Below are 23,294 nucleotides of genomic sequence, written 5' to 3'. Positions count from 1 at the left end.
GATTTTCTTGGCAAAGATACTGGAGTGGTTTGCCATTTCCTTCTCCAGCTCATTTTACAGATGAGGAAACTGAGGCAAACAGGGTTAAGTGACTTTCCCAAGGTCATACAGCTAATAAGTGCCTGAGGTCAGATTTTAACTCAGGTCTTCCTGACTCTGGGGTGAGCGCTCTATGCATTGTGCCCCTTTCTAGAGTTTCCTCAGACATTGAAGTTAAGTTCATTGTCATATAATTGGCACACTATGTTTTCTTCCTTTCTTTGAAAATCTTATAAACACTTGCCTTTCTCCAATCCTGTGATAACTTTCCCATTTTCCTTGATCTTCTCAATATTCCTGTTGATGGCTTTGTTGTTCAATTGTTTCAGTGATGTCCAACTCTTTGTGATGCCATTTGAGGTTTTCTTGGCAAAGATACTGGAGTAATTCACCATTTCCTTCTCTAGCTTACTTTACAGATGAAGAAATGGAGGCAAACAGGGTTAAGTGACTTGCCCAAGGTCTCACAGCTACTATGTATCTGAGGCTTGATTTCTACTAAGGTTTTCCTAACTGAGGTTTTCCTATCCACTGCACCATCCAGCTGTCTTGACAATGGCTTAGCAGTCACACTTCTCCATTCTGTTAGTGTTTGAAGATGTAGTTCATGTGGGCCAGGAGAGGGTAGCCTTGTTAATAGAAGAGATATTGGTTTGAGAGATGTGGGAATAGAGTTGATGAGATTTGGCAAATGATACAATATGACTGATGAAGGAGAATGAAAGGTCAAAAATGCAACTCTGAAGTTTCTGGAAGAATGCCATACCCTTGACATTACAGGGTTTGGTAGAAGAAGAAAAATTTTAGTGGGGAGAATAGTGAGATCTATTTTTGACATGCTGAATTTGAGATGCCAATGAGACATCCAAGAGGAGATGTCCAGCTGACTGGATGAAAGCCTGAAGTTCTGGAGAGAGATCAGAGTCGGATATATAGATATGGAAGTGACCTGCACAAGAATGATGCTTGAACCCATTGGGAGCAGGTGAAATCATCAAGAAAGTGTGTGTGTAGAGAGAAGATAAGAAGGCCTAGAAAATAGCCCTGGGTGATGTCTGTGCCCTGGGTGGGGAGTCATGGAGTCAAGGAAAGCTATATAGAAAGAGAGCCAGCAGAGAACAGAACCATGGGAGCTAAAAAGGAAGAAGAGATTGAATAAAAGGGGGGTAATCAGCAATATCAAAAGCTTCAGAAAGAACAAGACTGAATAAAGGTCTTTGGATCATTGGTAACCTTGTAGAGAGCAATTTTAGAAGACGTGTGAGGCTGGAAGCCAGATTACAGGAGGCTGAGAAGAAAGTGAGTGGGTGAGGAAGTAGGAGTGAGTGGAGACTATTCTTTCTAGGAGTTCAACTGTGAGAGGGTCTTTAGTATCTGGGTGGGAATAAATGATGAAGTTGCAGGGGTCAAGTAAATGACTTTTTTTAAAGAATGTGAACATCTATAGGTAAGGGGAAAGAAGCCAGTAGATAGGAAGGGAGTGAAGATGAGAGCATGATTGCTGGAGCAGGTTCTTAGAGAAAATAGAATCAAGGATTCAAGTAGGATGACATTTGTCTTGTCAAGAAGTAGGAGTTAAGAAGGAAGAAAGTGAAAATAACCTAGAACTGAGAATTAGGGTGTTAACAAAGCATGAAAAAAGGAGGTAAGTGAGTCAAGAATGTAAGGCAATGTATAGGTCAAATTTTTGGTCTCATGAATAACTCTAGGCAATATAAAATACCTGAGAGTATACCTGCCAAAATTAACCCAGGAACTATATAAAAAAATAATAAAATAACTTTTTATACAAACTAGATTTAAATAATTGGAGAAATATTAATTGTTCATGGATAGGCAGGGCCAATATAATAAAAATGACCCCCTTATACTCTTAAAAATTATTCAGGGCCCTCCAAAGAATTTTTGTTTATATAGGGTTATGTGCATTGATATTTTAGAAATTAAAATGTCAATATTATTGTAAAAATAAATTTGACTTGTAGTTTCCCTGAAATGTCTTAGTGACCACCAGAGGTCCCCAGATCATACTCTGAGATCTATTGGTGTTGGTGAATTGGTTAACTAAAGGATCCAGACCAAAAGGGGAAAAGGAAGGTGGGAGAACAGGAGTGATGGGCTGGGAAAACAAGGAGAAATGGCAAGACTTGTATGTCATAATGAAATTTAGTTTGAGGGGGAGTATAACAAAGGGGGTAATTGGAAGGACAAGAGGCTTTGATGGAAGATGGAAATTTCAGAATGAACCATGGGAAGTGGCCAGTGACTGAAGAGACACTGTCCCACTAGAGTAGCCACTCCAATGGGTTGAGTCTGATGAAAAGGCACCTCTGGCATGTATTCAGAAGCTTAGCCCAGACAATATGTGGCTCTGCCACGGCTTCCCTTGTAGCTTTAGAGGGTCATGGAGACTTGCAGGGCTATTTTACCTTCCATGACTCAGGACGGGGTCCTCTACCATGAAGATGTCTAGTAGTCCACTAGTGTAACTCTGGTTCCTGTGTGCCTAGTGGCAAAAGTACTAGATCTAGAGACAGGAAAGATCTGGGTTTGAATCTTGGCTCTGACACTTACTAGCTGTGTGACCCTGGGTAATTTACCTCAGCTCCCTGAGCCTCAACATCAACAAATGTAAAATGCAGGTAATGATATTTCAAGGCAGCTAGATGGCACATTGGATGGAGTCAGGAAGACAAATTTAGATCCACTCTCAGTCACTTGGGAGCTTTGTGACCTTGGGCATACCACTTAACCTTTATTTGCCTCAGTTTCTGCAGCAGTAAAATGGAGAAAATAATAGCACCTACTTGGCAGGGTTGTTGTGAGAGTAAGGTAAAGCAAGAAATGCACTCAGCCTGGTCCTGGCACATAGTTGGTGCTATGTAAATGCTTTTCCCCTTCCCATCTAGATGGTGACATCAGGTCATTAAGTGTCTTGTGGGAGATGCCAACAGTTCAACCATACTGCCTTTCCCCTAGAGGTATTGTTATAATAATAACAATAATAATAGCTAGCACTTATTAAGTGCATGCTATATTTCAGACACTGTGTTAACCACTTCACAAATAATATCTCATTTACTCCTCACAACAACCCTGGGAAGTAGGTGTGATTCTTGTTCCCTTTTTACAATTGAGGAAACCGAGGCAAGCAAAGGGTCACACAGCTTAGCAAGTGTCTGAGGCCGGTATGCTCGTAGATGATCTGTATGTTTCTGTGGATGCAAATGCAGGAACAAATGTGTTGCTATATGTACTTTAATTATGGTTCTGTTTGAATGGAGCCATTTACCAAGTATGATTAGAGCAGCGGTAGAGGAAAAAGAGAGCTGCTTTTCCAGACTGTCAGGTGGCACACCCAGATGTTTGTGAGCCTTTTCTTCTCTATTCCACAAGGCAAAAACAAGGAGCTGTCTGGCTCTAAGTTCTAGTTGCCATGGGAACTGTGTTGCAGAATTTGTGACTGGTGCGCAATTAAAATTTCAACCTGAATATGATGCTGCGAATGGTATGGGTTTCTCTGTTGATTTCATTTCACAGTCAGCACTTCTCCAGACCGTAGAATGATTTAGCTGACCTTGATAGGGGAGAGGGGACTCATTTCCCTAGGGATTCCATTGTGGTGGGCTGCTAAATAATTCATCAGCCCAGGAGAGGCCAGTGACCACTCAGCATCTGGTGCTACATTGTTCTTGCCCATGCACAAGGGATGCAGGGATGGCATTGTATGCCCTTCCCAAATATCCTGACTTTCAATAGGCCCTGTGCCCCGCTGCTGATAAATCAATAGAAGTTGATATCTTTGCCCTCACCCAATTCACCTTCATAGTTAAAGAGAATTTGCTAAGTCATTTGAAGGCCACATGAAAGGAATGGCACTTGCTTTCATACTGACAGTAAAACTTATGAGCTGTTTTCCATATCTATAAATTATTTCTATAAAGGATTAGGAGTGCATCTCCCTTCAGTCTACTGGGGCTGTTGCTTTGTTATTTTCAGCCTTCCTGCTTTCCTTTCGTCAATGAAAGAGAAAGATGAGAGAATGTCACTGAGTTCTTTTCAGTCATTTTACAGCCATCCTGCCAGCCTCCTCTGCCTGTTCATTCAGCTGGAATTCTTAGAATGCCCTAATTCATTTTTTTCACCTGACTAGCCTTTCTCTCTTCCATTATTCAAAGAGCCAGAAAACCAGTTCAAGCACTCTACCCAGATGTAGCCACTTTGATGATAAAGTCACCCCAGGTTAGACAGAAATGCACCAGCCAGCATTGGCTGAACGGTAAACTCTTTGCAAGTGCAAAGATTCTACTTTATTCCTAAGACCAGCCAAAGACAGAAGTGCATCTTGTTTTCTAATCTGTTCTCTTGGAGGGCGTGTCCTGTTTTTGTTTTTGTTTTTTCTTTTAACCATAACAGAAGCCATAAAAATATAGAGCTAAATAGAAACTATGGCAATGTCTTATGTTCGATTGTAATTTAATATTTTATTTTTTTACCAATTACATGTAAGAAAATTTAACATTCATTTTTCAAATTTTGAGTTCCAAATTGTCTCCCTGTTTCCCCTCCCTATTAAGAAGGCAAGCAATTTGACACGTAAGTTATACATGTGTAGTCATGCAAAACACATTTTCACTTACATCCAATTATAAACATCAAATTTATTTTTATATATTTTTTGAAAGAATCATTCTTTCTTTGTTTCTTTTCAGGTTTAATGATGGTCATCCCCTTGCCACTGGGGCAGCCCTGGGGTATTTGTGGCAGTGCCTGCCACCTAGTGGCAAAAAGAGAATCGCCATCATGTTGACCAGTCTACACAGTCCTAATGGTTAAACAGATGCATCGTTGCTTAGACATCTTAGAACAGCAAACTGAGGAAGACAGCAGAGTTATGATGAAGAAAAGTGGTGAAATGGTACCACAATACCAAGAAGTGGGACCCCTGGGTTTCAGTTCCAACACAGTACTTCTGAGGAAGAGACTTGAGTTGCAGTTGCATTTTGGTCAAGGATCTGCCTCCGCACCAAAGATGTGACTGACTCCAGACTCAGGAAGGGATCTGATGATATGGAGCCGCCATTAAACTGCTCTGATCTGTGTCACCGTATCCCCAGTCAGGAACTGAATGACAGGTCCCTTCAGGATTTCTGTGGAACAGCTGTAGTAAGTTCACAATGCAGTGGCTCAGGGTGTTTCTAATATGAATAGAGACCCTTACCCACAGACCAAAGAAAAGACTGAGGAGGAATGACTCAACCTCACCATCGAAGGGGGTGATGTCCCTCCGCATCAGCAGCCACACCCATCAAATGTTGACTTAAAGGCTACATTCATTTAACTAGGGATCTCCTAGTGGAGAGATGGACTCAGCATCTTATGCTTGAAACCCAATTCAGGGGAGAAACATTTGAGTAGATAGTGTAAAACATAGAAACACGCACATATACACAAATATTTGTTCACAACTATACACATCCAAATAGATTTCCATAGGGATACTGATACAAATGTATACAGAGGCACATATGGACACATATCCAGTATACTTTAGCTCCCACACATATTTACAGATATACATGGTACCCACACAGGTACATACTGTAGATACAGACTCATGCTCTGGATGGATCAGAAGAAATTCTGTCACCCTCCTTTTTTTCCTGCTCCATGAGGCTCAGGGAAGATCCATGGATTTTCCGTGCAGCATAGAACAATCACCAATAGTCCTATTATACCATATTGTTCCTGGGCCAACAGCTTCCAACACTTTGATGGCAGTGGGACCAGCATGGACTTGTAGGTCTGATGAGGGGATCTTAAAAAACTGTCACCACAGGAAGTATACGAGGGCCAGGGTCAAGGTCGCCAGTGGTGCCCCATCAATATAAGCCCTCTGGCAGCAGATTGCCCCTTTATTGTTCCTAGGAGGCCCCTAGAGGCCACCCAGTTCTATAATGCCCTCCAAGCTATATACACAGAAATACAAGCAGAAGAGTAGGAAAAGATGCAGGTGAGGAGATAGTGGGTTAGTGTATTGGCCACAGAGTGATCCAGTGGATAGGTGGTTGGGAACATTTGGGAGCCAGATGGGAAAGAGTGGTTTGGGGTGTGTACATGTGTATAAGGTATGGCATCAGTAAAGCAATCATAGGATGCCCTCAGGCACTAAAATCATCCACTTGGACCCTTCTCTTTGTTACTGAAATGAGTAAAGATCAGAGTTCTCTACTCATCTCAATAATAGTCATGGCAATTACTACCACCTAGTGTAAATTCAAGGGTAAGATCATTCCTTCTTCTCAGGATCTCTTTACTCAAGCTTTTACAATAGGGTAGGGATTTTTTTTTTCCTATTCAGGTCCACCAACCCCTAGGGGGAAAAAAATCAATCAAGGGTCACACACGGGTGAAAAGCTACCTATAGCTAATCCATTGGGGTTTTTTTAGGTGAGCTGAACTTATCCACTAATTAAAAATAAAGGACATAAAATTTTATTTTAAAAATATAACAAAACGTATATGATATCTATAGTTCAGTTCAATGCTTTGAGACAGAGGAGAAAAGAAGGGGCCGAGAGAAAGATTTTGAGAGAAAGAATAAGGGAGAAAATAGAAAGCAAGAAGGAGAAAGCCCAACATTTCTTATCTATTATTCTCTACTCTTCACACTTAACTCCCTCAGGTCTTTTCTGTACCTTATTCCAGAAAGCCCTCTCACCCAATATTTGTATTTATATTTCAAGTTATCAATCAACAAGCTTTTATTACTATGTACTGGGTACTGGGTCAGGCTGGTGCAATACAAAAAGAAAAGAAAAACTAAACCTTGCCCTCAAGGAGCTTAAATTTGAATGGAAAGAATACACACACATGCATATATCAGTATATATGTATAAACACATTATATATAACATGTATCTACACATATAGCACATTCGAAATATTTACAAAGTATGTATGTAGAGGGAAAACTTGCAGTTTGTCACTGTTCATCACCATGGGAGCATGCATCCACTGAACACCAAAATGACTGACCTTAGATTTTATCTTGGTCCAGATCAGGGGTGGAGAACCTGCAGCCTCGAGGCCACATATGGCCCTCTAGGTCCTCAAGTGCAACTCTTTGACTGAATAGGGTTACATTTGAGGACCTAGAGGGCCACATGTGGCCTTGAAGCTGCAGGTTCCCCATCCCTGGTCCAGATAAACCTTGAGTTTTCAATCAATCTTTTGTGACCCTGTGAAATCTGATCTGTTAGTAGGAAGAACAGTAGTAGTTTAGAGAAAGGAAACATCGTTATAGATTGGAGTAGTTAAAGACTTCATAGAAGAATGGGACTTGAGCTGGGAAGGATCTTTTTTTTTTAGAAAATACGTTTAATTGATGACTTTTGTCTTTATATCAGTTATTTTCCATCCTTCTCTTGTGACAAAGAAAAAGTTAAGCAAAAGCATCCTATATAATAACCTAGAGTGACAGTATATATACTGTTTGAGCATAATAGCGCCCCCCCCCCACGCAGTTCTCTTCCATGAGAGGGTAGGTGTGTTTTGTCATCTCTTTCCCAAGATCTTCATTAGTTCAACTCAAGATGGGTTAGATTTGGAGAGGCAGGTGGGAGGAGGGAGAACGTTCCAGACAAGGGGCACGCATCAGTCATTGGAGCCAGACCATCCTAAAGTTCTTTGAGGGGTATAGTGAAAAGAGTGAAGACAAAATCTGGGTTCAAGTCCTTAAATGTAGGACCTTGGGTAGGTCACTTAATTCACAGACTCTCACTTGCTTCATCTTTAAAATGGTGATAATTATGCACCTACCTTCTCTCCACCCCAAGCCCAGGTTGTTTTTAGGATTAAATGGGCTAATATTTGTAAAATACTTGGCACATCTTAAAGTGCTACGGAAATGTCAGCAGTTCTCCTCCTCATCATCATCATTATTACTACTATTGCTATACCATTTCACTATCAGAATTGTTTCAAGGAATGTGCTTTGTTAGCCTCAGAGGGGATCAGAATCAAATCTCTGATTTCATTGGTACAGGGAACTCCAAGGTGAGGAAAGTCCCTCTACTTAAGTAGGTCAATGTCTTTTCCACAACCTGTATGTAGTCTTAGAGAGCCTAGAGCCAGGAGAAGTTAAGCGACTTGCCCAGAGTCATATAGCCAGTATATGCCAGAGGCCAGATTTAAACCAAGGTTCAAGGGCAGTTACCCATTCACTGCCCCACCACTGCCTTTCTAAATAGTGCTTCAAAATGCTCTCTCAATGGGAGCTATTATTGTGTCCCAATCCCTGACACAACTTCAGTGGCATGCATTCCCCAAATCTGAATGAGTTTCCTTGTCAGCTTGTGTTTGCTCCATGGAAGAGCCTTCATTCCTAACTACTCTTCCTTGTTCCCTTCCTCAGACCTCTGCCGACCTTGGCACTGAGCCCACCTCATCATTATCTTCTGTCCTCTTGGGCATCGTGTGGACTTCCCTCAGTGGTGGACTTCTTCTGGCACTCTTCTTTCTCATCTTCACAATCCGATGTAGGAACAACAGGTATGCCACTGGACACATTGAGTTTCTCATCTCCTCTGCTCTTGCTGGTCTGTCTACATTTGTAAAATTACAAAGGTCATCAACAATTCTCAGAATGACAGGCAGCTAGTTAGTATGGAGAGGCAGAAATTTACTTGGTTGTTCTATGTCTAGTCATATACTTTCTTTTCTACCCCTCCCTCCCTCTTAATATTTTCACTCTTAAATAGGGTGGAGAAGAGAGATTTCTTTATGTGAGCATTTGATTCTCGGTCTACAGGCACCATTAACTCAGAGTGAAGGAAAAGAAATTCATTAAGCATTTAGGTCCCAATGTGTATGCCAAGAGAAATGGGAGCAGGTGGGGAAGAGAGAGATGATTTGCCAATTGAAAGGTGGTATTTACATTTAGGATTTCCTCCCAAGGTTCAGATTTAGACTTAAAATTCTTGTTGTTTGGAGAAAGAAGGACCATGTTGCTGTTTCAGTCATTTCTGGTGTTGCCCTCTCGGGGGTAGAAGTGATTGTTCAGGCTGGTGATAGAGAGCCACAATTCAGTGCCAGTGCAATCATTGCGGAAGTAGGAGTGAGACAGAGACAGAAAAGAAGGAATGAGGGCTGAGGCAGCTGGATATATATGGGGGAGGGGGAGGGAAGGACGGGGGTAGAAGATCTATGAATCAGCCATTGGCAGGCAGCTTTTAAAATTTAACTCTTTGTCTGCCCTGACCAGGACAAAGCCCAGTTTATTTTATGTGAAAAGTGTTCCCAAAGGAAAGCATTCTGCCTCCAACTGTGAAACTAATTTATGTTCTTCAAGTCCCCAAGGAACCTCTGCTGGCAGTCCTGGCTGCCATTTCAAAGCAAAGAAAAAAGGCAAAAGAAAATGATGAAGGGGAAACACAGACAGAGTACTACAGAACAAGATGAGCCTTGAAGATGCTTTATATCTTGCCTGATTTTTGTCAGTATCACAACCAGGCAATAACCAATAATTGAGCAATTTCCTAGCAATGCTCTAAAGATGAGTCTTAAAAAATAACAGTACATTTGAGAGTGCTTAAAGCCATTAATTGTAAAAGTTCACTTGTTGTACCTTAAAATCCAAACTGTGGTTAGAATAATGAAATCAGCTGTGTCCATTGTTACATAGAAAATCAGTGGTATGCTTAATCAGACTCAATCAAACTCAAAATTTAGAACTCAAGGGAGCCTAAAGGTCCTCTGGTTTCCATTTTATAGACAAGGAAATAGACCCAGAGAGTAAGTCATTTATTTGCCCAACGCGCCATATTGATAGTAAGAGGAAGAACAAAGATGATTCCAAAATTTCCAATGCACCATACTTACTTTCTGGCAAACAGCTAATAATGACTTTTTTTTTTTTACTAATAAAAAACCTCTAATGCACTTAACTTAAGGGAACAGGAACATCCATACCCTCTTTGGGATCTCTGTGTTGAGCCCCACCTTATCAATTGGGGGGGGGGGTTAACTCATATTGACGTAATCCCTAAATTATTAGATTGTAGACAGTTCCATTTTCTCCCCACCACACCCAACTTCCAAAACTTACTCATCAACCATCATTTCATTTGACTCGGTTATGAAGGAATTCACATCTTCCACCCCCAACCTCTCTCTTTATGGGAAAGAGGTTTCCAAGTGAGCTTCTTATCCTTAATTATGCTGCTTTAAAAGGCATTGAGGACATGCATCTTCTGTGACTTGTTATAAAGAGATCATGCTATGTTAGACTTTTATATTTAAAATATAATTTTCTAAATTTTACTTATAAAAATGTACCAGATCTAATAAAAAGCCAATATCCAGGGTTTTTTTTCATTTTTTTCATATCCAGTTTTGTCATATAAAAGACATACTATAATGTGATCAGCATGATTGAAGATTAAAAAATTAAAGTATAAATTAGTAGACTGGAAAAGTTGATTCTACTTCTAAAGCTTCAACTCTGCAATTTAATTTAGAGATGTACATTCCTAGTCATTCAAACATCTACATTGTTTTAAAAAAGTTTTCTAGTCAGTTTTCTCAAATTTGAGTTGCCCAAAACACTCTACATAGGCATTCAGAAAACTATTTGTCCATTCAACTATATAGTTGATAAAAAATAGTAATAAGCCAGGTTTACAAAGCACTTTACAAACATTATCTCGTTTGATCTTTGTAATAACTCTGAGAGGTAGATGTTATCATCCCCATTTTATAGATGGGGAGACCAAGAGATTAAATGATTTGTCCAGGGTCAAATAGCTAATAAGTACCTGAGGCAGAATTTGAACTCAGATCTTCCTAATTCCAACTCCTGTGCGCTAACCATTGTACTACGTAGCTGCTCCAGAACTACATTCTGCAAATCATTCAGTTCATGTTTAAGGTATTAGAGACCTACTATTTCTTTCTTTTGTTTCATATACACACATATGTGTGTATTTGTATGTATGTATGTGTATATGTATGTTCATATGCATATATACATAGATATATAATATACTTTAAAAAATTTTTTGAATTCCAAATTCTCTCCCTCCCTCTAGCCCCTCCCCTACCACACATTGAGAAGGCAAACAACGTGATATCAATTATACATATGAAGTCATGCAAAACGTATTTCCACATTGGCAAAATTGCAAAAAAAAAAAGGCAAAAAATACAAAGAAAGGGAAAAAATTCTATTTTAGTTTGCTCTGAGAGTTCATCAGTTCTCTCTCTCGAGTTGGATAGCACTTTTCATCATGAGTCCTTCAGAATTGTCTTAGATCACAGTATTGATCAGAGTAGCTAAGTCTTTCACAGTTGATTATTATTGCAATTGCTATTACTGTGTATAGTATTCTTCTTGTTCTGCTCACTTCACTTTGCATCACTTCATATGTGTCTTCTCAGGTTTTTCTAAAACCATCTCCCACGTAATTTCTTAAAGCACAATAGTATTCCATCACAATTATATACTGTAACTTGTTCAACCATTCTCTAATTGATGGGCATCCCCTCTATTTCCAATTCTTTGTTACCACAAAAAGAGCAGCTATAAATGTGTACAAATAGGTCCTTTTCCTTTATTTCTTTGGGATACAGACCTCATAGTGGTATTGCTAAATCAAAGGGTATGCAGAATTTTATAGCCTTTGAGGCATAGTTCCAAATTATTCTTCAGAATGACTGGTCCAGTTCACAACTCCACCAACAGTGCATGAGTGAGGGACCTACTATTTCTATTCATAGTACTCTCACTTACATTCTGCACTCCATGTTTTCTTATTATCTCTCTTAGATTTGCTTTTTATTCTGAGACTACAGGGAGCTCAGAAATTGACCCTTCCTGTATACTCTTTTAAAAATATTTTATTTTCTCCCAGTTATATGTAAAGATAATTTTTAACATTCATTTAAAAAAATTTTGAGTTCCAAATTTTCTCTCTCCCTCTCTCACCTCTCCCCTCCCTGAGAGAATAAGCAATTTGATATAGGTTATACATGTTCAATCATGCAAAACACCTATATACTCTTTAATGCAGCACCTAGATAGTAACATAGATTAGATGGTGATATAGAACCATGGATTCTTAGTATGAGTATCATTTCATGGGAGTTTGGAGGATTAGGACACAGAATACAGCCCAACTCTGCTGCATCTGCTGGGTCTTCACACACCTGCAAAGGCTAGCAATTCTAGCCTTAATACATACCTGTTTCTGAAGATCCCAACACTCCCTATCTCTGTCTCACTCACTGACACACCTCCTACATGCTGTTTTCCTTGCCCAGATGCTTACTCCACCCAGTGCTAGTTTCTCCCTCTAAACTTCTTAAATAGACCCAGAGAATATCTGAGCCCTCTTTCCAGCTTCAAGTACACAGCTGTACCTCCTTTTGCTGACATTTTCATTAGTCTTTCCTATCAACCCATGCCCTAACCCCCTCAGTATCCTCTCATCACCTTCTTAGTCTCATTTTCTCCTTGGAGAAGGGCAGAGGCCAAATCTACCTCATTGGTCTAGAAGAGGAAATTCACCTCATTCATTTATCTTCATGTTATGCGTGCTATGATGTTCCATAAATGTAGACTCATTGGGCTTCTATACATGATTTTTTAGGTTTAGAATTTCACCTACTGTAATAAGTTTTTTTCTGATTATCCTTAGTGCTAATGCCTTCTCTCAGCAACTATTTCCAATTTATCCTTTATCTCCTGTTTGAACATACTTATTTGCCTTTAGTCTCCCTTATAGACTGTGAGCTCCTTAAGAGTAAGAATGATGTCTTTGCCTTTCTTTGTATTCCCTGTGCTTAACACAGTGCTTGGCACATAGTAGACACAATAAATTCTTGTTGATTTGGCTTGTTCCATGTAGAGTTTGGGTCACATGTATCACCCCGAAGGGGCCTCTGTCCCATAGGAACTCTCAGATGGGATAAGGTCTGAGACTAGAGTTGTAGCTTCTCCCAGTTTCACTACATGATTAACCTTTTTCTCCCAAAGGAGGTCTTTTTGTCAGGCTGTTGTGTTGCCTAGGGAAAATGGCTCCAGATCCGGCACTCTCTCTATCTCCTTCCTTCTCCTTGGAACTGGAACAGCCCAAGCTTTGCTCTACCCTTCTTCATATGATCCATCCCTCTAGAGGTGGAAGTTGGAATGCAAAAGTCTTTTCCAATGGGATCTCTTCTCAGGTTTGTACCTAAGATACCTTTGTATCTTATTTTCAAAAATATTTCTTAACAATTTAACAATTATCAACAAACATAAAGATTTCAATATACAAAAATGAATAAAAAAGATATATATGCCCATGAATTTCTATCATATACAAAATGACCCTGCTTGAGACCAAAAGGATATTGTTCTTTCCTTTCCTACATGCAATTCTAAGTCTGAGCACTAATAACCTCTTCCTTCTGGGGACTTTGGACTCAGGTTTCCATTTTTACAAAGGGATGGTTGGGTATCACAATTCTATCTCACCAGTCCTATTGTGGTAGAAGGAAATTGCCTTGATCAACAACTGAGGCAGGAGCATGACAAGCTGTATTAAAGAGTCAAGTATCCATGGGCTTGATTTAAAATGTAGGCTGATAGCTACACCCTGGAGATTAAAGGCCTTTGTGTGATTTATGTCTGTTTCCACTAATGTCTCTCCATGGGCTTCCCTTTTCCCAACCCGAGCTCAGCACCAGGAATGCTGGTGTTGTGCCCTAGATGTCCTAGAGTTCTGTCAAAAATTTAGGCAGTGGCTTGCCCTGATCCTCCAGCATTGGTATGGCCTACCCATGCCAAGTAGGCCCACGTGGTCTCATGACTTGGTTATTTGTCCTTGGATTTTATCTCTAATCTTTTGGATATCCATATTCATCCTTTGCCTGATATTACAATCTATCACCTCTCCGGATAGACAGGTCAAACAACAACCCAGCAGTTGCTAATGAGGAGGGTGCCTTGCAAGGCTGTCTTGAAGTTCATCATTTAGTGACTACTCAGTATCTTACAACAACTTCTTCCTAGTGCAAAGTTAAGTTTCAAGTGCCTGACCTTATTCAGGCATTCTAGTAGCCTGGTACTCAGCAGTAAGTGGCAGCCATATTGCATTTGAATATCAGTCAACAAACATATATTAACCACCTTCTATATTCCAGGCCCTGTATTATGTATTTGGCATACAAATACACAGAATAAAACAATCCCTACTCTCAATAAAGGTTACATTCTACATCTCCCCAAACTTCATGTTTAGGATACTGATAATTCCTTAGAAAAAGGTTACCCTTCTCCATTAGCACCATTGTCCAGACCAGGGCCACACCCTTTAGATGTGGACTGTCTCAGCATGCAAAGTAGTCAATGTACAAAGCTACATCTTAACACCAGATGGCACTGTCCCCAAGACACCAGAGTTCAGCCTGCTTCCCCTGGGAAACAGTCATTGGTACCTACAGAATATGGGAGGTTCAGGAAGTAGGCAATATGACCTGCATTGGGCACTTTTATGGTTCCAAGAGAACTACTGGGATTAGCCTCTGGAGCCCCTTCTAATTTGGAGAATCTGTGATTCTTTGTTGTCAAGATATCAATATAGTGGTATCTCAAAAAGGCAATGAGATAGGGCATTATCTTTTTAACTCTTGCCAAATAGACAAATGGTAGGAGAGCTACCCCTTCCCTGGTCCAGAGGGTTCTCTTCATAGGCTCCTAATATTTAGAGCTAGAAGGACACTTAAAACTTATATAGTCCAGCTAGAGGAAGAAACTGAGGGCCAGAGTGGTGAGGCATTGTAACCAAGGTCGCACAGATGGCAAGTGGCAGAGCTTGGATTTGAACCCAGATCCTCCACATTCAGTATTCTTTCCTCCATACCACATCCGAGCCATGCCCATGTTCCTTGTTGTTTCTCTCCTTCCCGGTCTTTGGACATTCAGGAGTCAGGATTCCAACCTTCCTTTGGCCCACCCCACCCAGAGCTGAGAGACACACTCTTATGATATTTAATGTACTAGTAGGGCATCACCAGCCGCGTGTGCTCTTCAGGCCTCCAGAGATCCTAGCTGTGCATATTACTTCACTCTTTTTCCATGCATAATGATGCTCAGGAGGTTTTTATACCATACCGCTTTCTTGCTTCACAGCGACCCTCCCCCCCCCCAAAGCTGTGGAGAAGGGGTGGGGTTGTCTTTCCTTTGTTTTGCCCATTTCTGAAATGACAGGCTCTCACCACAGTCTGGATCATCTATCATCATCAACAATGAATACTTGCTGAGCCAAACACCTACTGTGCTCAAGGAACTGTGGGAAATTTGATTAAAAAACATAGCCCATCCTTCTACCGCTAACCCTCAACCACCTCTCCACTTACTTCAATCCCCACCCCCCACCAAAATTTGTGAATTAAGTTATGGAGAGCATAGCCTGAGTCCAAAATAGGTACAAAGATGAACCAACCTAGACAACACATTTGAGATTTTTTACTTTGAAAAAAGGTTAGTGCTTGATTGCAGGAAGAGATATATTCTTTTCTTCATCATTATTCCAGGCCTGGTTTCTTCAAGATGAGAATTAAGTTGGGCCTAAAAGAAAAAAGAAAGAAAAGAAAAGAAAGGAAGATTGCTAGAAGGAAAGGAAAGTAATAACCATGGGGCTGGCAGGAGGCAGATTTGCTAACCAGCTGCACCCAGCATGGATCTCTGGGAGCCTTTCAATAACTCTCTGGAAATCCCTGTTTGAAAAATATGGATCTCAAGGGAAGGAAGAATGGAATGACTCTTGTCATCATTATAATTATTGACCTAAAAAGGAATTGCAGATGTCATTTGCCCATCCCCCTTCTATGACCAGATGTGTAAAACATAGATACAAATAGAGTAAACACTCAGGTTGTCTTGATGATTACAATTAAGGGGTCTTGGAAATTCCTGGGGGATGGAACCCTCATCTTTTAAAATGGCCTCATGTAGTTCCTAACAACAGCCCCTATGTAAAATAAGACAATCTTGTCTTCAGTGCCCCTCCCCCTCCTCTTCAGTGTCATCCTTTATGTGCTCCTAAGCATTCTACGATGCTCCCTGGCTTCCAGACTCACTTTTTGCTCCGATGTTAGAGTCCCAACCAGTCTGCCCTCCAGGCAGTACCCAGACTCCAGAGCTATACCTCCAGCCCTGTCCTCTCCCTCAGTCAAAGCTTGCCTCTTCCATCCCTCAGCTTCCTATATTCATTTAGGTTTTCTTGTCAGACCAGCCCTATAAAAAAGGATCATAGATTTAGAGGTGGGACCTAAAAGGTCTCTTAGCCATCCCTCATTTTATCAGTGAAGAAACAGACGCCCAGAGAGGGTTGAGAGACTTTTCCAAGGCCTCACAGGTATTAAGAGCCAGTGGTGAAATTTGAACCTTGGTCCCTGGACTCCAAATACAGTGCTTTTTACTCTATATTTTGCTGCTTAACCAATTCACATTGATTGTGTCAGTAACTGATAAGGGCATAAATCCTTTACTGACGCAAAGATTTTTTAATCTTAAAAGGGTATGCTTAAAAAAATCAAGTGCATGAATCATTAATGGATGGTGGCTTTTCAGGTGCCATAGCAAGATAGGAGAAAGATCTGGGGGCAGGGAAGCTTCTCTCCATCTCAAATCATATATAGTAGATTCCTGCCTATTCTGCTAAGACCAATCCTGACAGGCCAGGGAGAGTGAAAGGCATGGAGATTAGAAAGGACAAGAGAGAAGCTGGGCAGGAGCCAAGGCATGCCGGCTGCCTCCCTCTCTCATACACCAACCCTGGAAAGTGGAAAGGAGCCAAGGGGCTTATTTTGCCTATATGTCCCTGGTGAAGAATCATAGAATGTTATATCCAAAAGGGGCTTTAGAGACTATAGAATATCCTTCATTTTACAAACAAGGAGACTAAAGTGCAAGGAAATAAAGGGGCTTTGGATCCTATGTTTAGAAATGAAAAATGATCTAATCCAACCCTCTCATTTTACAGCTGAAGAAACTGAGGCCCACAAAAGTAAAATGGCTTCTCTAAGGTCACACAGCTAGTCAGTGGGAGATTCAGAACTAGAACCCAAATCTGTCATCTCCCAGGCCAGGGATCTTTCTACTATCACTGTGACTTCTTACTTAACTCATTTAGAGATAAAATAAATAAAAGCTGACACTGTGATCTTCCTCAGATACAAACCATGTCACCGCCTCACCCCACCAGCCCACTCCCTATAAAAGGATCAAATGTAAAATCCTCTGGCATTGAAAGTCCTTTCTAGCCTGTCTTCCTCATTCCCATCTTTCCAGTCTTTTTACACATTACGGGTGGAAATGATCTTTGTCCCAGTGACACTGACCTTCTTGCTGTTCCTCAAACACAACATTCCTGACTAAGCATTTTGCTGACTGTACACCGGGTCTGGAATGTTCTCCCTCCTCATGTCTGCCTCTTGACTTCCTTGAAGTCTCAAATAAAATCCCACCTGCTACAAGGAAGTCTTTCCCAATCCCTCTTAATTCTAGTGCCGTTCTGCTCTTACTTATTTCCAATTATACAGCTTGTTTGCACATAGTATTTGTATGTTGCCTTCCTCATTTCTCCAGAGCAGGGACTGTCTTTTATCTTCCTTTGTACCCTCAGTGCTTAACACAGTGCCTGGCACATAGTAGGCAATTAATAAATCTTTATTGACTGTCAAATGAGAGCTGTTAAGATTAAATGATCAAAGTACATGAACAAATGCTTTTCAAAAGAAGAAATTCAAGTTGTCACCAACCGTATGAAAAGATGTGCAAAATCACTAATAAGAGAAATGTTAATTAAAATAATTCTGAACTCTACCTTATTGACAAAGGTGACAAAAGAGGAAAATAATGGAGGTGCTATGACTTGATGTTTTATCTGTAGGTCCATAGGTTGATTTGTTCATTCTGAAAATTAATTTGAAACTGTACCCAAAAAAATCATTGAATGGTATGTGTCTTTTGACAGAATTACCATTAATAGGCATATGCCCCAAAGAGATAAAGGTATATTGTGTATATGTATGTGGGTATATAGTATATATACTATATATGTACATGTATATGTATATATATATCCACATACCCAGTATATGCATATATAGTATGTATGTATATAAACATATCTATAGATCCTATATATGCATATACATGTGTGCATATATTTGTATATATTTACCCACAGACACATGTATGTTTATATATGAATACATGTATGTATGTAGTTATAGCAAAGAATTGGAAATAAAGTGAGTGCCAATCATTTGGGAATAGCTGATAAGAAATGATGAGTATGACAGATTCAGAGAAACCTGGGAAGACTTGTGTGAGTTGATTAAGAGTCAAGCAAGCAGGGGAGGCAAGGTGGTGCAGTGAATAGAGCACCAGCCCTGGAGTCAGGAAGATCTGAGTTCAAATTTGGCCTCAGACATTTAACACTTACTAGCCATATGACCTTGGGCAAATCACTTAACCCCAATTGCCCTGCCTTGCCCCCTCCAAAAAGCAAAAAAAAAAAAAAGTCAAGCAAGCAGAATAATTTATGCAATGACTACAATAATGTAAAGGAAAACTTATTGAAAGACCTAAGACCTATGATCGATCCAATCATGACTTCATAAGACTGATGGTAAAACATTCCTCTCACATCTTGGCAGAAAGGTGATAGGCTAGGGGAGCAGAATGAGATGTATATTTTAAGATATAGCCAATGTCTTGATTTGTTTTGCTTAACTATATGCATTACTAGAGAGGATTTTTATTTGGGGGAAGGATGATGATGAGTACTAATAGTGATGCCAAAAAAGAAGGAGGAGAAGAAGAAAGAGAAGGAGGAGGAGGAAGAGAAGGAGGAGGAAGAGGAGAAGAAGAAAGCATTAATTTAAAAAAATATAAATACACAGAAAAGAGAGAAGTTCGGAAGTAGACACAAAAGAAGTCAGTTTTGTTATTATTGTGTTAAATTTAGTATATACTTAAAAAAAAAACCTGTACCTAACAGGAGTTCACAGTTTCATACACAATCCTCTTTACATCTGAAATGTTCATGTTTCTTGATTTGTGTTGTCATTTAAAAAAAATTTTTTTTTTAATTTTAAAGTTGGCTTGCCAGGGGCAGCTAGGTGGCGCAGTGAGTAGAGCACCAGCCCTGTAGTCAGGAGGACCTGAGTTCAAATTTGGCCTTTACTTAACACAAAAACTAGCCGTGTGACCTTGGGCAAGTTACTTAACCCCAATTGCCCTCCAAAAAGAAAAAAAAATAAAAAGTTGGCTTGCCTAAGGTGACAATATCCTCTTCTAAATCTCTGCTATGATTCTCTGAGCCATGCAGGAGAATTCCAGAGCTGTCAGTGACACAGAGGCAGCAGGCTGTAGAGGGGGCAGAGGCAGTGTGACTCTGGGAGGGGATCTGAGAAGAGAAGGGAAGACATTTGCCCATTGCCCATTGCCCACCCCCGTGCACACAGCCAGGGCACATTTCCCTCTGTCTGCTGAATAGCTCTCCCAGGATGCCCTTCAGCTTACCACCTCAGATCCAACGTGTTCAGCCCCCTTTCCCGATGTTTCTCTTTCTGTGGATGGCAACCCCATCCTCCCAGTCACCCAGGCTTGAAGCCTTGAACTCATCTCTGATTCTGGCTTCTCCCTAACTCCCTAATATGTAATGAATCACCAATTTTATCTCTTGAATAGCTGTTGCATCAATATCCCACTTTCTATTCCCACAAGCCTGGTCTAGACCTTCATTACTTCTCCCTTGAAATTTTATGAAATCTTGGAATTGTAAGGGACACTAGAAGTCCAGTCTGAGAATCCCCTTCATTCATTTAAAGCATAAATGAATCCCTTCTATAGTATTTCTGCCAAATGATGGCTTTCCATGTGAAGACTCCAGTGACAGGAAGCTTACTACTTGACAGGACAGCCCATTCCAGTTTTGGAGAGTTTAACTTTTATCACATTTTTTATCCCATTTTGCCCAAATTTGCCTATTTCCACGCACTGGAGTATAATACCATCCTACCTATTCTCCTTTTTTCTACTCTTTTTTTTTCTTTTTTTTTTTTTTTTCTTTTTGGAAGGAGGAAGGTAGGGCAATTGGGGTTAAGTGACTTGCCCAAGGTCACACATCTGGTTTTGTGTTGTGTCTAAGGCTGGATTTGAACTCAGGTCCTCCTGACTACATGGCCAGTGCTCTATTCACTGTGCCACCTAGCTGCCCCCTTTTTTCTAGTCTTTTCCTGTTCTGGTCTATCACATTGAAATCCGGGTAATTTTCCTACTACATAGGACTGAGCAAGTCATTATCTTGTTCATAGACTATTACTGACTCCCCATTGACTCCTTATCCTGGAATTCAAGACCCTCTAGAATCTTGATTCTGCCTGTCCTCCCAGCCTTATCTTACATTATTCACTTTATACACCTTGTAATCCAACAACTTGACTGTCTGCCATTCCCTGGTCTCATTGTGCCCTCAAGGACAACATGCAGTAGGGAATGAGGAAGAAGAGGATACTGGGAAATTTCTGCCTGAACTACCTGACATCTGTTTGTAGGAGGCATGGCCAAGATGGTGTCTACACCTAGCATGGCCTCTCTTTTCTTCTGTCTTTCCTTATTGAAATCTTTCAATTTTAATTTTTTTTTCAAGCCTAACACAGATGCTTCCTCCTCCATGGCATCTTCCTGATTTGTCCTGCTACAAATGATTGATCCTTCCCGCCTTGACCTCTCATAAATCTTCTTCTATACATTTATAATACTCTAATATTTCTATTGTAGTTAGTATAGTAATATGCATGTCATTTCCCCTTAACAGCTCTTTGAGGACATGGAATGTTTCTAACTTCCATCTTGGTATCTTTAGCATCCAAAACAATTCCTTCTTTACACAGAAGAGGTGACAAATGAATATCCATTGGTGTGAAAATTAGAGAGTAGAATAAGGGCAAGAGAAAAAAAGTTTCCTTAGTTGAAGTTAGTGAAGTCAGAGGGCAGATGTTGGGTCAGGAATGGAAAACAGGCACATCTACACAACTAAATATATGGATGAAAACTCAGTCATCCAGATAGTTTGCATAAAGATTTCTGCTTGCTTCCAAACAGGTGTCTGTATTTCTCCAAATACTTTCATAATCCCCTTCAGACTATTTTTGTAAACCTAACCTACTACCAGAATTGCCTTTAACTTGGTCATTAGTAAGGTTAGACCACAATCTAATATTAAGTGATCTTATACTGTGGTGGTGGTATGGAAAGAGCACTGGACTTGGAGTGCAAAGGCTTAACTTCCACTCCTGACTAGTGATGGGACTTTGGGCAAAGCACTTTCCCTCTCTGAGCCTCAGTTTCCTCACCTATGAAATGGGAACATTATGTAGATCTCACCAGGTGGTTGTGAGGAAAGCTTAAAACCTTCCTAAAAGGAGTTATCTTATCACCACCCACTCTCCACACCTCTCCATTTTCAGCCAGGTCAAAGACATCCTTCCAGTACTTTACCATTGTCTGAGGGAAAAGGTGTTAGCACAATGTGTCTGGTGGGGGGAAGGGCAATTTCCGTAATGATGCTAATCTATGCACAGTGACCTTTGTTTCTATTTGACTGTGCAGATGCAGGGATTAATCATTGTCACTTGGAAAGGCCTCTGTGGCTGCTCACAGTCTGCTGTCTCCTCTCTGCCCCGTGATAGATCTTTTGCTGCCTTCATGTTAGCAGGGAAACAGGCTTGTTTTCTTGAGCATTAGCAATTAGTGAAGCTTATCTGTAGGGGTGTTTTTTTTTTCTGAAAAAAATCTATGTGATACAGTTTCAGAGATTGTATTTTGTCCTTTCAAGTAACTAGATCTCCTAGGTATGCAGTATCCATTAAATTATAAACTTGATGAGAACAGGGTTTGAGTTTTACTAGTTCAGTAATAGAAGAAGAGCTAGATTAGAGTCAAAGGACCTGGTTTCAAATCTTGGCTCTTGTAATGACTACCCATGTGACCTTTGGCAAGTAGAAATGAACCTCTGTGGGTCTCAATTCCCTTATTGTAAAAATGAGGAGTTTTGCCTACATGATCTTTCAAATTCCTTTTTATTTCAAAAACTGTTTCTGTGTTTGCCTCCAGTGACTAGCTTATAAGTGCTTTTAAGTTATAGCGGCAACTACACTGACATACCCAGGATGTCTGCTAGCACAGGTTCTTAGATCTGCTCTAGTAGGAAAGATAGCTGTTTAAGGGGGCAACAATATTTTAAAATCATATTCACTATTTCAATGGAAAAGTCACTACCCTGAATGTCAGAGAAAATACAAGGAGAGAAATAAAGACCAACAGACAGGGCTCTGACTGCCTGAATCAAAGCAATATAGCTGTACACTTTACATACATCCCTGGATGGAGAGAGCCTTTACATCTGAGTAGTTAGGGAGCTCTGAACCTATGGCCACTCAGAATCTCCACCAGAGAATCACAAGATACTTCTCATAAGTGAGGCCCCCAAAGCAGAATACCAACTCACAGTATATATCCTTCTCAGAGCCAGAAGGCATCACAACCCCTCTGACTCTGCCTAATTAGAAATGAGCAAAAGGTGTGAAAACCTTCCTACAAGCAAGCTTCCCTCTAAGCAAGCTTCTCCTTAGGAAAGTCCCTCCCCTAATGGGCTCCATGTGAGGCCTATTGATGGGCAGGGAAGATCTTATTATCCTATTAACATTACAATGCTTTGTAAATTTTTTTTTTTAATTAAAGGGGATTGAGAAAATGGCAGGGAAAGAGCAGGGAGATTAAGTAATGATGTCCTCATGTTTAAAGACCCAGAGGAAGGGGCCTAGGAACACACAAACTGCTGCCCTCAGCTTTATTGGTGACTGGCAGGAAAGCAGATGTGAGAGAAAACAGCTGAGCTGGCCCCTGGGCACTGACAGGAACCTCAGGACCCAGTCTCTGCTGTAAAACGCACATTTTTGTTCTGTGAAGATGGGTGACTTTAAAATAAATGAGAAGAACCTGCCATAGATGATTGTACAGTTATCCTTCCACATGGAAGGGTTTAGGGGTATTCCCCTCCCCCACCCCCATCTGGAAAAAATCGTTGTAAAAAATTTTGGCCCTCCCTTCATATCAGAAAAGAAGTCTGAATTTTTCCCTTTTTTTTTTGATGGGGTGTTTTACGGTACCTCATTGTAAAATTTGGGTTAAATATTTG

The 23,294-nt window shown here is 40.4% G+C and overlaps 1 protein-coding gene and 1 long non-coding RNA gene across 4 annotated transcripts in view; one reads left to right on the top strand and one right to left on the bottom strand.

Moving 5' to 3' along the window:
* GPR156 (G protein-coupled receptor 156) overlaps positions 1 to 23,294 on the top strand; it is a 133,831-nt gene that overhangs the window by 35,251 nt on the left and 75,286 nt on the right. Inside the window, exons 2-3 of the mRNA XM_069069991.1 lie at positions 4,752 to 5,205; positions 8,456 to 8,592. Coding sequence (XP_068926092.1) covers positions 5,110 to 5,205; positions 8,456 to 8,592 — 233 coding nt within the window. The 5' untranslated portion in view covers positions 4,752 to 5,109. The remainder of the gene's footprint in view (positions 1 to 4,751; positions 5,206 to 8,455; positions 8,593 to 23,294) is intronic.
* The window catches only part of LOC138147466 (uncharacterized), a 33,443-nt gene continuing 24,810 nt past the window's right edge, over positions 14,662 to 23,294 (bottom strand). For 2 of the 3 annotated variants that reach the window (XR_011164815.1, XR_011164814.1), the window contains one exon: positions 14,662 to 15,649. This is a non-coding gene — a long non-coding RNA (uncharacterized lncRNA). Of the gene's footprint in view, positions 15,650 to 19,364; positions 19,500 to 23,294 lie in introns of those variants that run through there. The other variant, XR_011164816.1, reaches the window with a different exon arrangement.

Source organism: Petaurus breviceps, unplaced genomic scaffold (assembly GCF_028583685.1).
Source record: "Petaurus breviceps papuanus isolate PSGF00001 unplaced genomic scaffold, PetGlider_PUasm1.0 90792, whole genome shotgun sequence".
NCBI lineage: Eukaryota > Metazoa > Chordata > Mammalia > Diprotodontia > Petauridae > Petaurus > Petaurus breviceps.
This window is presented reverse-complemented; position numbering and strand designations above follow the sequence as displayed.